The sequence below is a fragment of the Trematomus bernacchii genome, unplaced genomic scaffold, assembly GCF_902827165.1.
Source record: "Trematomus bernacchii unplaced genomic scaffold, fTreBer1.1, whole genome shotgun sequence".
NCBI classification, from domain to species: domain Eukaryota; kingdom Metazoa; phylum Chordata; class Actinopteri; order Perciformes; family Nototheniidae; genus Trematomus; species Trematomus bernacchii.
Window position 1 is genome coordinate 233990 of NW_022987617.1, and position 12909 is coordinate 246898.

The window sequence follows — 12909 nt, forward strand, 5'->3', positions numbered from 1 at the left end:
GTTGTCTCCATCAGCTAGCTTGTGGTTGTGTCGGGTCGATGCAGAGCTGTCATATTAGCTTAGCAAGCTAACGTATTAGCCTCTGTTTGTCATGTAAAGAACAGTCGGTACCGACACAACACAGGGCTGTTAACGAATTCATGTATTCACATATCCGCCTTTGGAGTAGGGCAAGAGGATAGAAACGTCAGAGGCGAGCACAAGAGGGAGATGAAATGACAACGTCAACATTACAGGTACCGTTAGCCAGTACCGTTAGCCAGTACAGTTATCTTGCACTGGACATCAATACAATACAGTAACTTCAATGTAAGCTAACCTTCTAGCAAAACAGCTGACGCTAAAGCCCGCTGATGTTGTGGGTGTAGTTAACTGAGTCAACAGTTCCTCCATTAAATTGTTCCAAAACATGAGCCTTAACAACCTCAAACGTTAACGTTACTGTACCAGTTAACTACTATACAATAATACTATTATTAATCATAGGGAGGGGTTTTAAATTGTGGATTGCTAACTTATGTCAAAGCCACTGGTGGTTTATGGGTTCTAAAGAAGCCATACCGCAGATCAGGTGAGGAATAGTGGGTTATTTTTGTAGACTGAGAGAGAGACTTCAGTTGTATATATTGTGCTTTGTTCAGTTGAAGCTCCAGTGTTGAATGTGAGAATGACACTGTGTTCCTTTCCTTTATTTCTGTGTCCACCCCAACCCATGTGAGGCCTACATCTGTCCTCTGACTGTATTTCTGTCCATCTGTTCCAGAAAGCGATTGATCTTGTGACCAAAGCCACAGAGGAAGACAAGGCGAAGAATTATGAGGAGGCCTTGCGACTGTACCAGCATGCTGTGGAATATTTCCTACATGCCATCAAATGTGAGTAAAGCAGCCGGAAGAACACTTGAATTGGCTTGATACCCTTCTGTTGTTACAATGTTTCATTCACATTATTGTTGTCATTTCCTCAGATGAGGCCCACAGTGACAAGGCAAAGGAGAGCTTACGAGCAAAGTGTATGCAGTACCTGGACCGAGCGGAGAAACTCAAAGACTATCTGAGGAATAAAGACAAGCAGGGCAAGAAGCCCGTCAAGGAGGCTCAGAGCAATGACAAGTGTGTACGCTTCCTGCCCTGAAACATGTTCAAATCTGTGTGATCCACTGTGTTTGATTCACCTCTGTGTGTCTGTAGGAGTGATAGTGACAGCGAGGGGGAGAATCCAGAGAAGAAGAAGCTGCAAGAGCAACTGATGGGTGAGTAAATGTGAAGGCTGCAAATATTCCTCACAGGTTCATAAGATGTTTGACAACCATATATCATATTGTATCAGCGTAGTCCACTGATACAATTGAAATATACTTGATTTTGGGATATATATTTGGTAACACTTTATGGTAAGGGTACATGAATCATCATGAATTCATGCATGACTTAATGCATGAAAAAGCATGAATTCATTCATGTAGTACTTCATGAACTATCAGTAATGTACAAGGATTAATAGTATCTCATGCATGACTTAATGCAGGAACAATACCTTAATGAATGCATCAACTAAGGTCTCTCAATCATCATGACTTCTGATTTATTAATGATGTTCATGTCTTCTTCCAAAACTGACCAGTCACAGCAATTCCAAGTGTTGTAATCATGATGGACTAAGCATACTTCATCATGTTTGTGCCCCTTCAAATAAAGTGGTGACCTGTTCCGTCGTTGACACTGATAAATAACATATGATGAATGGCCTATGTGAAATCACCTTTATTAACCATTTGGTGCTCATGCATCAATCATCTTTGTGATCCCTCAAATAAAGTCTGCCCTTATGTCTATTTAGGCATCATGTATTTGGCAATATTACAAATGCAAATTAGATCATCATTTTGGACTTAATTTCAATTATCAATTATTTAGTTAGGACTTTTTTTTATGTATCATACAGTATTATCTTAAAGCTCACAAACCATTTCAGATAACTCATTCATAATATTAACAAACTTTAATTTATAATCCAAAGCCAACAAGATCACATTTTCACATATGTCACATAAGAAAGCAATAACATTTTTCGGCAAAGACACAAGATACATGGCAATAGTAAGTTAATAGTAAATCATACCATGTTTATATTGTTGAATTATTTGTGATTTTTACTTGACCACAACAGATCAAATGCACTGAAATGACTTGCGTATAGATCATCAGGGATTTATCTTTCAGAAAAAAACTCCTGACTCATATGTAATGATAATAGATGTGAGGCATGAACAGGGGCTATCTTGAAACGTCCATCTTCTTCATATCTGAAGTCGGTGAGCTCTTGGTGGTTCAATCAGGGAAACATGACCCGAATGTCCTTCAGTAAACGACCGAGAGGTCCTTTCTTATGCCTGTTTCCTAGCCAGTTAAATCAGGAGAGACTTCATTTAGTTTAAAGAACATTTATTGACACATGTCATATGATAAATGTTAAGTCTTTGGGGATTAGACCCCGATCCTGAAATCGTATATCTAAAGGGGAAATGCAGCCGTGAGCATATAGGGAACCCCCAAAAAGGAGGAAAGTGAATGAGAGAAGGAGATCGGGCCACTTGACGAAGGATCTTAACTTACCAGGTGGCATTTCATTTAATTTCAAACCTTTATTCAACCAGGTGGTCCCATTGAGATCCTCGATCTCTTTTCCAAGGGAGACCTGCAGCAAGTAGGTTACGACATGAAAACATGAACGACAGAAAACAATAAAGGACATCATACATCATATTTACAGGGCCACATTTACATACCTATCGACATGACAAGTACCAACAGTATCAAATAGCATTGCACCTATCCAAGCTTTAAAAACATGCAGTGGACCAAATTGCTCAGTTTCAATCTTTTTGAAGACTGTTCCAAGCAAGGGGAGCTGCGCAAGTAAAAGCTTTCGTACCGAAGACAGTCCTTGCACTCGGCACATGTAACAAAACCACATCATGTGATAACAGGCAATAGCTTATTACGGGGTACAGTGATGAGTCAGTGCTTTACGATTAGTAACAAATCTCGGTGCACTGTGATAGGCGGCATCTAACTTGTTCAGGTAAAGGGCAGTGCATTCGTATAAAGCAGATCACCATAGTCCAGCACAGCGTGGATTCTGCTGAGACATGATTGAGAATAAGACGAGAATAGAGACAATGCGAACAAGCAAATAATACATGCGTCAAAGTGAGGCAGAGAAAGTAGTCGGCATAGAGCTTGATACGGAGAAGCTGAGAGCTTGACCGGTCGGTGACTATTATGACAGTAATAAGCTCCGGCCCGCCGATCCTTCGCTCTCTCTGCTGGAGTATTAACTATCTTAATACTTGCGATTAGACCCCATGTGACTCGATGATTAAAAGAGAGGAGGAGATGGCTAGGAAAGGTGAACCCCTCGAAATAGTAAATGTTGATCATATGATGATACGAGAAAATACATTAGTGAGGTGAGCCAGTGGTTTACCAGAGTGGAACAAGCCTTGTAAATGAACGTAGGACCTTACCTACATGATGGCAAGAAATCTGATGAAATGATTCATCGAGAGTTAGACAGAGACTTATGCAGTGAGAGGCAGAAAGTATATAAATAATATAGATAAGATCTTGAACTACAGCCGTGTATGAAGGCTGCTGGACATGAAGATAGCTAATCCGGATCCTTTTACTGACTCGAGGTCTTCTGAGTTAGTCATCGAAGAGATCCGGATCATACGAGTCCTTTGAGTCATATGAGTCAGCATCGCCAAGAGCGTAGGATCCTACCGGTGAGACAGGAGCTCATAGTCTCCAACTTCAAACATACATATAGAGCAACTAGTGAGGGCGGCAGTCCACTGTTTGTGTATTGTAATTTGCCACTGATATTTGCATTTCACAAGCATATTAAACCAACGTTACATTAACCTCCGCTACACAAACATGATCTGACAATGTTTGTGTCTTAATTGCTGGATTTGGCTTCTTAGACTTGACTGTGAAATCGTCAATGATCTGTGTACAGAATGCGTTATCACGAACAGCTGACGCTCACTGAGTCTGAAATCCAAACGAGACCAACCAACGAGTTTGCTGTTTCGCGCTGTGTGGAGCAATCCGCTCATTCGGTCCGCTCACCGAATCTGTGTCTGAGTTCCGCTGACTCACTCGTCGCTCAAATTCAGAGTCTGCTTTGTTAGTGAAGGAAGTTACCTTGATTCAGTCAGGATTAGCGAATCTGAGTCTGCTGTTGACTCGTGTACTGTATGATGAGTCTGGATCTGCTACGGTTACGGTTCTGAGTCCGCGGAGTTCACTGATCTGCATCCCCTGAATCAAACAATAATGTCTGCAGCTATCCTACTGCTAAAGCTAGGCAGATGGACTGGGGTACGCTGTAAAGTTATTTACATGTTATCGGGAGAGTAGCGAGAGACGCAATTATAGTTTTAATTTGTACATCACCGGGTGTAGGACTCAAGACTCTGGTTAATGAGAGGGGAGACTCGTCACTCCCAGGTCATACTAGGGTCCAGGTTAAGATCCGGATGAATCAGGAGTCACCCAACTCTACTGGACATTAGCTGAGAAAGAAGTTCCCTGACTTCTATGATGATCATGATGCATGAAGTGAACTCCTGTTCGCTTGTATTGTCTGACAACGCTGACAGGGGAGACATTGAAAGAAAGAGTTCTCTGATTTCATTCATCAGAGAACTTAGTTTGTTAGTGTAAAACATATGTATTGCCGTGTGAACAAGGGGAAATATATATGTTGGAGATTAGACCCCATCATGCTGTGATGATTTAGGGGAGGAGAAGCCTATTAGGAAAGAAAAACCCCCAACAATGAATGATGAATGATCGATGCAATGAATCATTACGATAATATCCGTGAGGTGTTTACAATAGTAGAGCTGCACTGAACGTGATATACCTTACCTTGTATGATGCGGCGAGTCTATGGAAAACATGACGAGGGTTAGACAGAAAATATGCAGTGAGAGAGAAGGAAACCAGTTAGAATGAAGTGAGCTGCGGCCAGTATGAGGTGCTGCTGACGTATCTGTTAAGTGTTCTCTGGCCTGGTCTTACTGACAATGAAGTTGAGCCGTGTTTAGGGAGAGCTTCTCCCGGCCCGCATGTGTTTACTGATGGGATACTACTAACCTGATATTAACGAGAGAACTTTGGGCCACGTTGGGGATGCATACTCCCCAACGTTAGTGCTTGATTTTATTAGCAATATTTGTTTTGCATGGAGTGGAACTCCTGTTAGCTCGGCTGAGCTGCTGCTTATGTTGCATGGAGCAGTGGTTCCCAAACGGTGTGCCGTGAGGCAAGTCCGGGTGTGCCGTGGGATTTTGTGACAACCATACGTTATTATTGCAATATACAATTACACAAAAAATAATTATTTTTTAATTTACTATATCAGTACTTTGTATGCACTCATTTCATAATACAGAGGCAAACTCTATACCTAAAAACAATTCTTTAAAAAAAAAATCCTCACAGAACCCCATATTTCGCTGTTAACGCAGTTGCAGGTGGGAATTATAAGACCGTGACACATCGAAGGCTGAAGGACAACATTAAAACAGAGAAACACGCAAGAGGGAAAATGGAGCGCTTTCTTGTGTGGAGCAAACCACCAACCACCAGTGCAGAGACTGCCGACAACCCACCACCGAAAGAAAAGAGGAAAAAAACTGTCAGCAGACTGTATCATGAAAGTTACCGGTCTTATGGCACTGCAGGCGAGCGGCAGATTTTCCCTACAAATAGACGAATCTACTGACATACTGGCTGCCCAACTTCTGGCAAACGTCAGATATGTTGATGCTGACTCTATCAAAGAGACGTTTTTCTTCTGCAAAGAAATGGAAAGCCATACTACGGGAGAAGATGGTGAATTACATCAAATCAAGGCCCCTGAAATCTCGCCTCTTCTCCCAGCTGTGCGCCGAGATGGGAGCCGACCACCAAAGCCTGATCCTCCACACAGAGGTACGTTGGCTGTCACGGGGGAAAGTCCTATCCCGTCTTTATGAGCTTCGGGAAGAGCTTTTGGAGTTTTCACGTGAACACGCTGTCCCACATAAAGACAAGCTCGCGGATGAAAGGTGCGCCAGGCTGGCTTACCTCGCAGACATATTTGGGCATCTCAACGAGTTAAACGCCAAGCTTCAGGGCAGGAATGAAAACATTTTATCATCCACAGACAAGATTCGGTTCTCTACTCTGGTTTACATGAAGAACAACAGGAGGTCACGGCTCTCTGTTGAACAGGACTTGCGAGTGGCCCTCTCCTCAGTGCCACCAAGGATTAAAAAAATCTGCGCGCCCCGACAGGCACATGTATCTCACTAATTTGTAAATCGGCAAAATATTTACAATAGCACATGTTTCAATGCTGATTGCTGAAATGTTACATTTATAATTTGTAGTTCAGGCCCATGGACAGTGCAGCTTCCTTGCATTGACAGTTCTCTGTGCTGAATTTCTGCTGAGTCTTTGCCTCATTTTTAATTTTGTGACCTGTTTGGTTTAAATGAGTGTGTTGCTGCTTTGATGAAGCCTAATTTGATAAAGTTTCAAATTTAATTTCTGAAATATTTCGTTAATAAATATTTCATGAGTAATATAGTTGTCTTTGTCACATTTTATTTGGCATTAGTAAATAATTATGCACATTTACAGATATTTTACATGATATGAGTGATAACACGTGTTATAAGGGCTATTTTGCACAATAGGTGTGCCTTGAGATTTGTACTTGTCCTTTGGTGTGCCTTGGGCACAAAAAGTTTGGGAACCACTGGCATGGAGTATGGCTCCTGTTAGCTGGAATGAGCTGCTGGGGCTTGTGTTATAGGGTCTGATCTCCCTACCCCTGATCTTGCATGGAGTGAAACCTCTGAAAGAAGCATTGCAACTTGAAGCATACGTACGAGAAGCCGTGATGAGTTAGGAAGAATAAGCATACCATTAAAAACACGAATATGTACAGGACAGGGATACGATTAGTTGTGATGTTACGTACTGCGCCGAGGCTTGGAGCGTGGTTCGAGTAATCCAGTGAAGCGTGTATCAAGCTTGCATCGTTTAGTTTGAAACACTCATGTTACCCCTCCTGTAGAGTATGCTAATGAGATGATGGAATCAAAGCTGAACTGTATCACATGCTGAAAACCCAACCCCAGGAGATTTTTAGAAATACTAACATATAAACTACGCATTCTGGTACACTCTGAGAAGAAAATAAATAAATGTATTACTACCCGACATATTAATAATATTTGATGCCATTGTTTGTTTTTCACTTTGTTCTGACAGCTGAACTTGCTGCTCCACACAGAGAGAAGAGCAAAGAGGAGAGAGTCTGTGTGAATTACTTTAAATTGTGGGTAAGGGTAGGTAGCTCCCATTGTTCTGTGACCTGTCAATCATCAAACCGGGGGTCATATTTCATTATGTGTTCATTTGTATCTGAAGTTGTACCCATGGATGTATAAAGAACAGTTCTACCGCAAAGTTATTCTCCGTGGGGACTTCCGGCAACAATCTTGATTCTGATTGGCCAGAAGACTCGAAAAAACATCAGCAAAGATGTTTTATTGAGAAGATGATCACTACGTGACAGAAGTTTTCAAAACCGTGTATGGTCTCCAGTACTTCCAGTCCAACGCCTACTGCATGCACAGCGGGCCTTCAAAATAAAAGTTGGACTTTTTTCCCCCAAAAAAAAAAAGTTGAGCACTGGTCTAGTGGTTTTATTGGTGATCTGTTGTCATGTGACTTGACATTTTGAGTGTCTAAAGAGAAGTCTATAAGATGAGTTATGAGAGGTTCTTATAGAAGTTACTTTCAATTACACTGATACAATATGGTTATTTGTTTAATTTAATAACCAAACAGTGTTTCTTGAGTGTTGATGACATATATGATTGTTTCCTATTACGAACCAAAAGAGCTCACTAGTTCCTACCATCCCTGAAGGCAACATGGCTGAGAAAGGGCTTCAGCTTTAATTTGCTGTCACTCATGATTCAAACCCCTTAACCCTGCAGTTAAGGCCCGCCTCCCACATCTGGGCCAAAAGTCTGAAAGTTAAGAAATACGATCTAAAGATCTGACATCTGAAACTGAAGAATTACATTTGAAAATATGAAATAATAGTTCTGAATCTGAAAGTATAAAATCTGCAGCTGAAAATAAGAAGAACTAAAGAAACAGAATCTATAAAAAAAAGGGAAATGTGAAAGAATACACAGTTTATTCCAAATAATTACTACTAACTGAAAAACTTTTCATACACCTATTATTAGTTTGGATCCATCATCTTATTTTTAAAATTTCAGGATCAAAACTTTCAGATTATCTTAATTTTTTCAAATGATCAAAACTTTTGGCCAGTATTTAGCTCCATAGATACCAAAAAGCGTCCATGTTAGACAGCTGCTGGTGTAAGTTCACCTCTAAAGAGTTTCTGTCTGCTGTGTGCAGGGGCCATCGTCATGGAGAAGCCCAACGTCAGGTGGAGCGACGTGGCCGGACTGGAGGGAGCCAAGGAGGCTCTGAAGGAAGCCGTCATCCTGCCCATCAAGTTCCCTCACCTCTTCACAGGTACACACTGACACATACAATGATCCAAAAGGTGAGAAGGATGGCAGAGTTATTACATTCAAAAATGAACATTAATATCAGAGCGGATATCAGGATATCAGCTTGATGTAATAGAATTATGTAATTCACTTTAGATGTTCTTCAAGGCTGTCAAATAGTATTTTATCATTACCTCTGTTAGATAGTTCCCTCTCATGACCAACATGTCTTCTGATCTCAGGCAAGCGGACCCCGTGGAGAGGCATCCTGTTGTTTGGCCCCCCAGGCACGGGGAAGTCGTACCTGGCTAAGGCTGTGGCCACAGAGGCCAACAACTCCACCTTCTTCTCCGTCTCCTCCTCAGACCTCATGTCCAAGTGGCTGGGAGAGAGTGAGAAGTACGTCTCTTCCTGGGCGGGGGTCTGTAGTCTGAAGCTGTACTCTAAGCTGGGAAAGACACCTTTATTATAGAGACGGGTTGTGTTTTCAGCCCACTGCTCTCACACCAGTTACACACAACTACCCCAACAACCAATGACCCTACCCCTAATGCCCCTGTGCTTAACATAACAAAGCACCCGTACCTCCCTGCATGTAGATTGATGAATGAAGGTCTACCAATCGGTGGGTCAGCAGTTCGATATCCAGCCCTTTGCTAACGATTTATCCAAAGTTTACACATCGCTGCACGATATTGGAAAAAAACTGACATTGCGATTTTTTTTCCCCTGCGATATGAAAACATACAGGAATTGAAGAAAAGACCGTTTTCTTTTCCGCAAACCATCCTTTCTTGAACTTTAATGCTATACAATTGGTATTTTTTTAACTATATTTAACCGGATGAAGGATTTTAGTCACGGACGTCTGGATCTTAAGTTATCAGAGCAACAAGCTGAGCTAGCTCGGTTAGCAGCGCCGAACTGCCCTGGAGAAACACATGAAACTACTTTATTCAGTGTTTTTACCTTTAATCACCGAGTCCGTTTGCTTTGGAGATTTGATTGTGATTGGTGGTTTGCTGTGCATGCAGAGCCTGCATGTCACTCACTCAAGTACCCCTGACATGAGAGCCACGCGAGTTTTCCTTTTGTAGCAAGCAGCAAAAGAATTGTAACATGACGTGTTTGAGTTTTTTTTTTAAAAGCACACACACAAACACCCACACACACACACACACACATACACACACACACACATACACACACACATATACACACACACACACACACACACACACACACACACACACACACACACACACAGAGGAGGTCCCAGCGTACCTGTTCTCCAGGTCTGGCATGGTGAGGTTCCTGCTGATGAAGCACATCTTCAGGCTGATGACCTTCCTGTCTTTGGGGGGGGGGGGAGCTGTGTTTGGGCGAGCCGGAGTCCTCGCTGCCGCTGTAGCTAGGCGACTGCGGGCGGACGCCATCCCACGGCAGTTCGGCCACCAGGGACGGCTTCTTGAAGAGCGGAGAGACCTCGCGGATGTACTTCACTGTGGAGCAACAGAAGATGTAAAGCTCAACATTAGGCCATTGTGCAGTGAAGGAGCAGCAGTGCCTCATACAGTTCTACCATATCTTCTTACCTGGCACCGAGTACATTTGAGGGGATTTTATCATTACAACTTGTTTTTAGAGAATACTACAATTAAAGACACCTGGCAAATACTATTTAACAGGTTATCTTTACAGTGCTCAAGACTAGCGGTAGATCCTTAAAAGATCCTTTTTTTTTTTTTTTAATCGTACGTCCACGCGATGTGAATATCGCGCATGCGCATATCGCGATTATCGTCACGACACGATATATCGTGCAGCCCTAACATACACTTTATTACCCTAGCACCATAGCCATCATCGTAGACTGTTAACTACAGTGGCGAGCCGTGACTTTTATACCTAGGCCCCCTTCCCTCGAAAAAGAAGAGTTATTACGTCACAGCGTATACTTCAGCGGAATATCAGAACAACGGCCCGGGGTGCAAAACGCATCAATGACAGCGGCCCTCTACCACACAAAACAACACCATGTAAACACCTATCATCACAGGGCACCCACAGCCAAGTAACAATTACAAATGAATTGCGTCGGCACGGCGGCCCACATTGAAAATGACTTAGGCCTACCTTTGATGATCAAATCACTTAAACACAAAGTCCATCCTCCTGTCCTTTTGGATGAAGCACTTGATGGCGGGGTCATGCAGCTGATCCTTTGCCACTCCAGTTTATCATTGTAACTCAATCTTGAAAATGACTCGGTTAATAATTTCACAACGATGTCATCACTATCACTGACATGAGCCATCATGAACGAACTTATACTAATCATAAATCTATCGATTAGATTTATTCGAAAATAATAAAAGTAGGGTAGACATGTGGATATGATCCGGCTGAACAAAACGTGCATTTATCTAACAGGTTCGTTTTCCACAGACCTTATTTCCAGCTATTTTCCAAAACCCTGTGGAGAAATCCCATTGTTTTTGTGTGGAGGGAACTCATGCGCAGCTTACTTCCGGGTTTTAGGACGCGTCACTGCACCATTTTATACACATGCATAAACTTCACAGCGGGCGGATCTTGTCATAAAGTCCGCGAAAATAAAGCCCACCCATTTAGAGGGAGGATATGATTGGTCAATTGTCCTGTCATTTGACATTACTCTCTCATTGAGTTACTATAGCTGGCCCTCTGTGAATGTACAGAGGGACCAACAAGCTCTCCCGTCTTCACATAACTCGCAGAGACGAGCTTCTTTCATTTAACCCTTCACATTCCAACAGAAACTGAACAGGCAGATTCGAAGGATTTATTTATTTGGAAATGTTATTTTAAATACAATTAAATCAAGTTATTTTGGTAAAACTAATGAAAGTTTATTTTTTTATGTTTTCAAATATTATTTTTTAGAATATCTTAGGCCCTCAGAGTCTCTATATAATAATATAAGAATAATACACGGAGGACGGAGCCTCTCTTTTCCTCCCCCTCTTCTGACAGCCCGTCAGTATCCGTGGTCTCATGCAGCAGCTGATCCAGTGATGAGTGACCCGACAGTCAAAATAAACATAGTTTAGGTAGTTTGAGAGGTCATTAAAATAGCTAAGGGTGATGATCTAACTTGAAGTGTGTGTTTTGTTCCGCTCAGCTCCTGCTGGGTGCACTGTCCTGTGAGATACCGGGACCTGGCTCGAAATGACCGTTATAGGGCGTAATCACAGAGCCGTTTGGCCCCCCAGAGCGTTTCGTCCGCAGATCTACCCACCTTGGGACCCGTTATCGTTATTGTTATTGTTTTCTGCGTTGCCATGTTGGCCTCGAGTGGCCGAACCGTCTATCTGATAGAGAACTCTAGCAGATACGACCGTTATCGTCCTCGTGTGGCTGCAGCCTTAGAAGGACTGTTCCTCCTCTAATATTGCAATCAATCTGTCTCCGCCCCTGCCCCCCCCCCCCAGGTTGGTGAAGAACTTGTTTGACCTAGCTCGGCAGCACAAGCCCTCCATCATCTTCATCGACGAGGTGGACTCGCTGTGCGGCTCCAGGAACGAGAACGAGAGCGAGGCCGCCCGCCGCATCAAGACGGAGTTCCTGGTCCAGATGCAGGGTGAGACACACCTGACACTGCACAGGGAACGCTGTGCCGTCTAGACTATTCTAATGTTGTGTGTACTTTACCAAGGTCAGGTTATGCCAATAAGCGAATACAGAAAAGCTGACTGAAGCTCTGTGGTTGTGCAGGTGTGGGAAACAACAACGATGGGGTCCTGGTGCTCGGGGCCACCAACATCCCCTGGGTGCTGGACGCCGCCATCCGCAGAAGGTCAGAGGTCACTCCGTGTGTTTGCCTCACCATGACTTCTGTAGTGTTATTATTATTCAGATAAGCAAATGATTCTCTGTCAGTCAGAAGAGACACTTATGCCATGCTTATACAACAGCTGTGTGTCCACTCTAAACACTGTGAGTCTGGGCAACTGCAGCATGGTCATAGTCTGTTATTATAATAACAGATTCATCTTCTTTAGTCTTTACATCTCTTGGTAGTTTGTGAGTGCCACACAAAAACTCACAAAATAGAATTACATTTTAAGCGAGCTATGAAAAGTAACATGGATTTTGATGCAACACACTGTGCAGAAGTATTTCCCCTAGTGGAAACCAGGAAGAGAGTGTACCAGCACCATAGGATCAGAAATGGTGGTTTAATGGGGACATCTTTGTTTTACTTCATGTCGCCTACACACAGTGTTATAAACGTATTATATGGGTTTAGGTTAAACTTC

The 12909-nt window shown here is 42.6% G+C and overlaps 1 protein-coding gene across 2 annotated transcripts in view; it reads left to right on the forward strand.

The window, feature by feature from the left end:
- Positions 1-12909, forward strand: part of vps4a (vacuolar protein sorting 4 homolog A) — a 16125-nt gene continuing 3216 nt past the window's right edge. For both annotated transcript variants that reach the window (XM_034132667.1, XM_034132668.1), the window contains exons 1-8: positions 1-236; positions 764-875; positions 968-1112; positions 1191-1252; positions 8511-8630; positions 8851-9007; positions 12082-12230; positions 12365-12446. In XM_034132667.1, coding sequence (XP_033988558.1) covers positions 216-236; positions 764-875; positions 968-1112; positions 1191-1252; positions 8511-8630; positions 8851-9007; positions 12082-12230; positions 12365-12446 — 848 coding nt within the window. In that variant the 5' untranslated portion in view covers positions 1-215. The remainder of the gene's footprint in view (positions 237-763; positions 876-967; positions 1113-1190; positions 1253-8510; positions 8631-8850; positions 9008-12081; positions 12231-12364; positions 12447-12909) is intronic.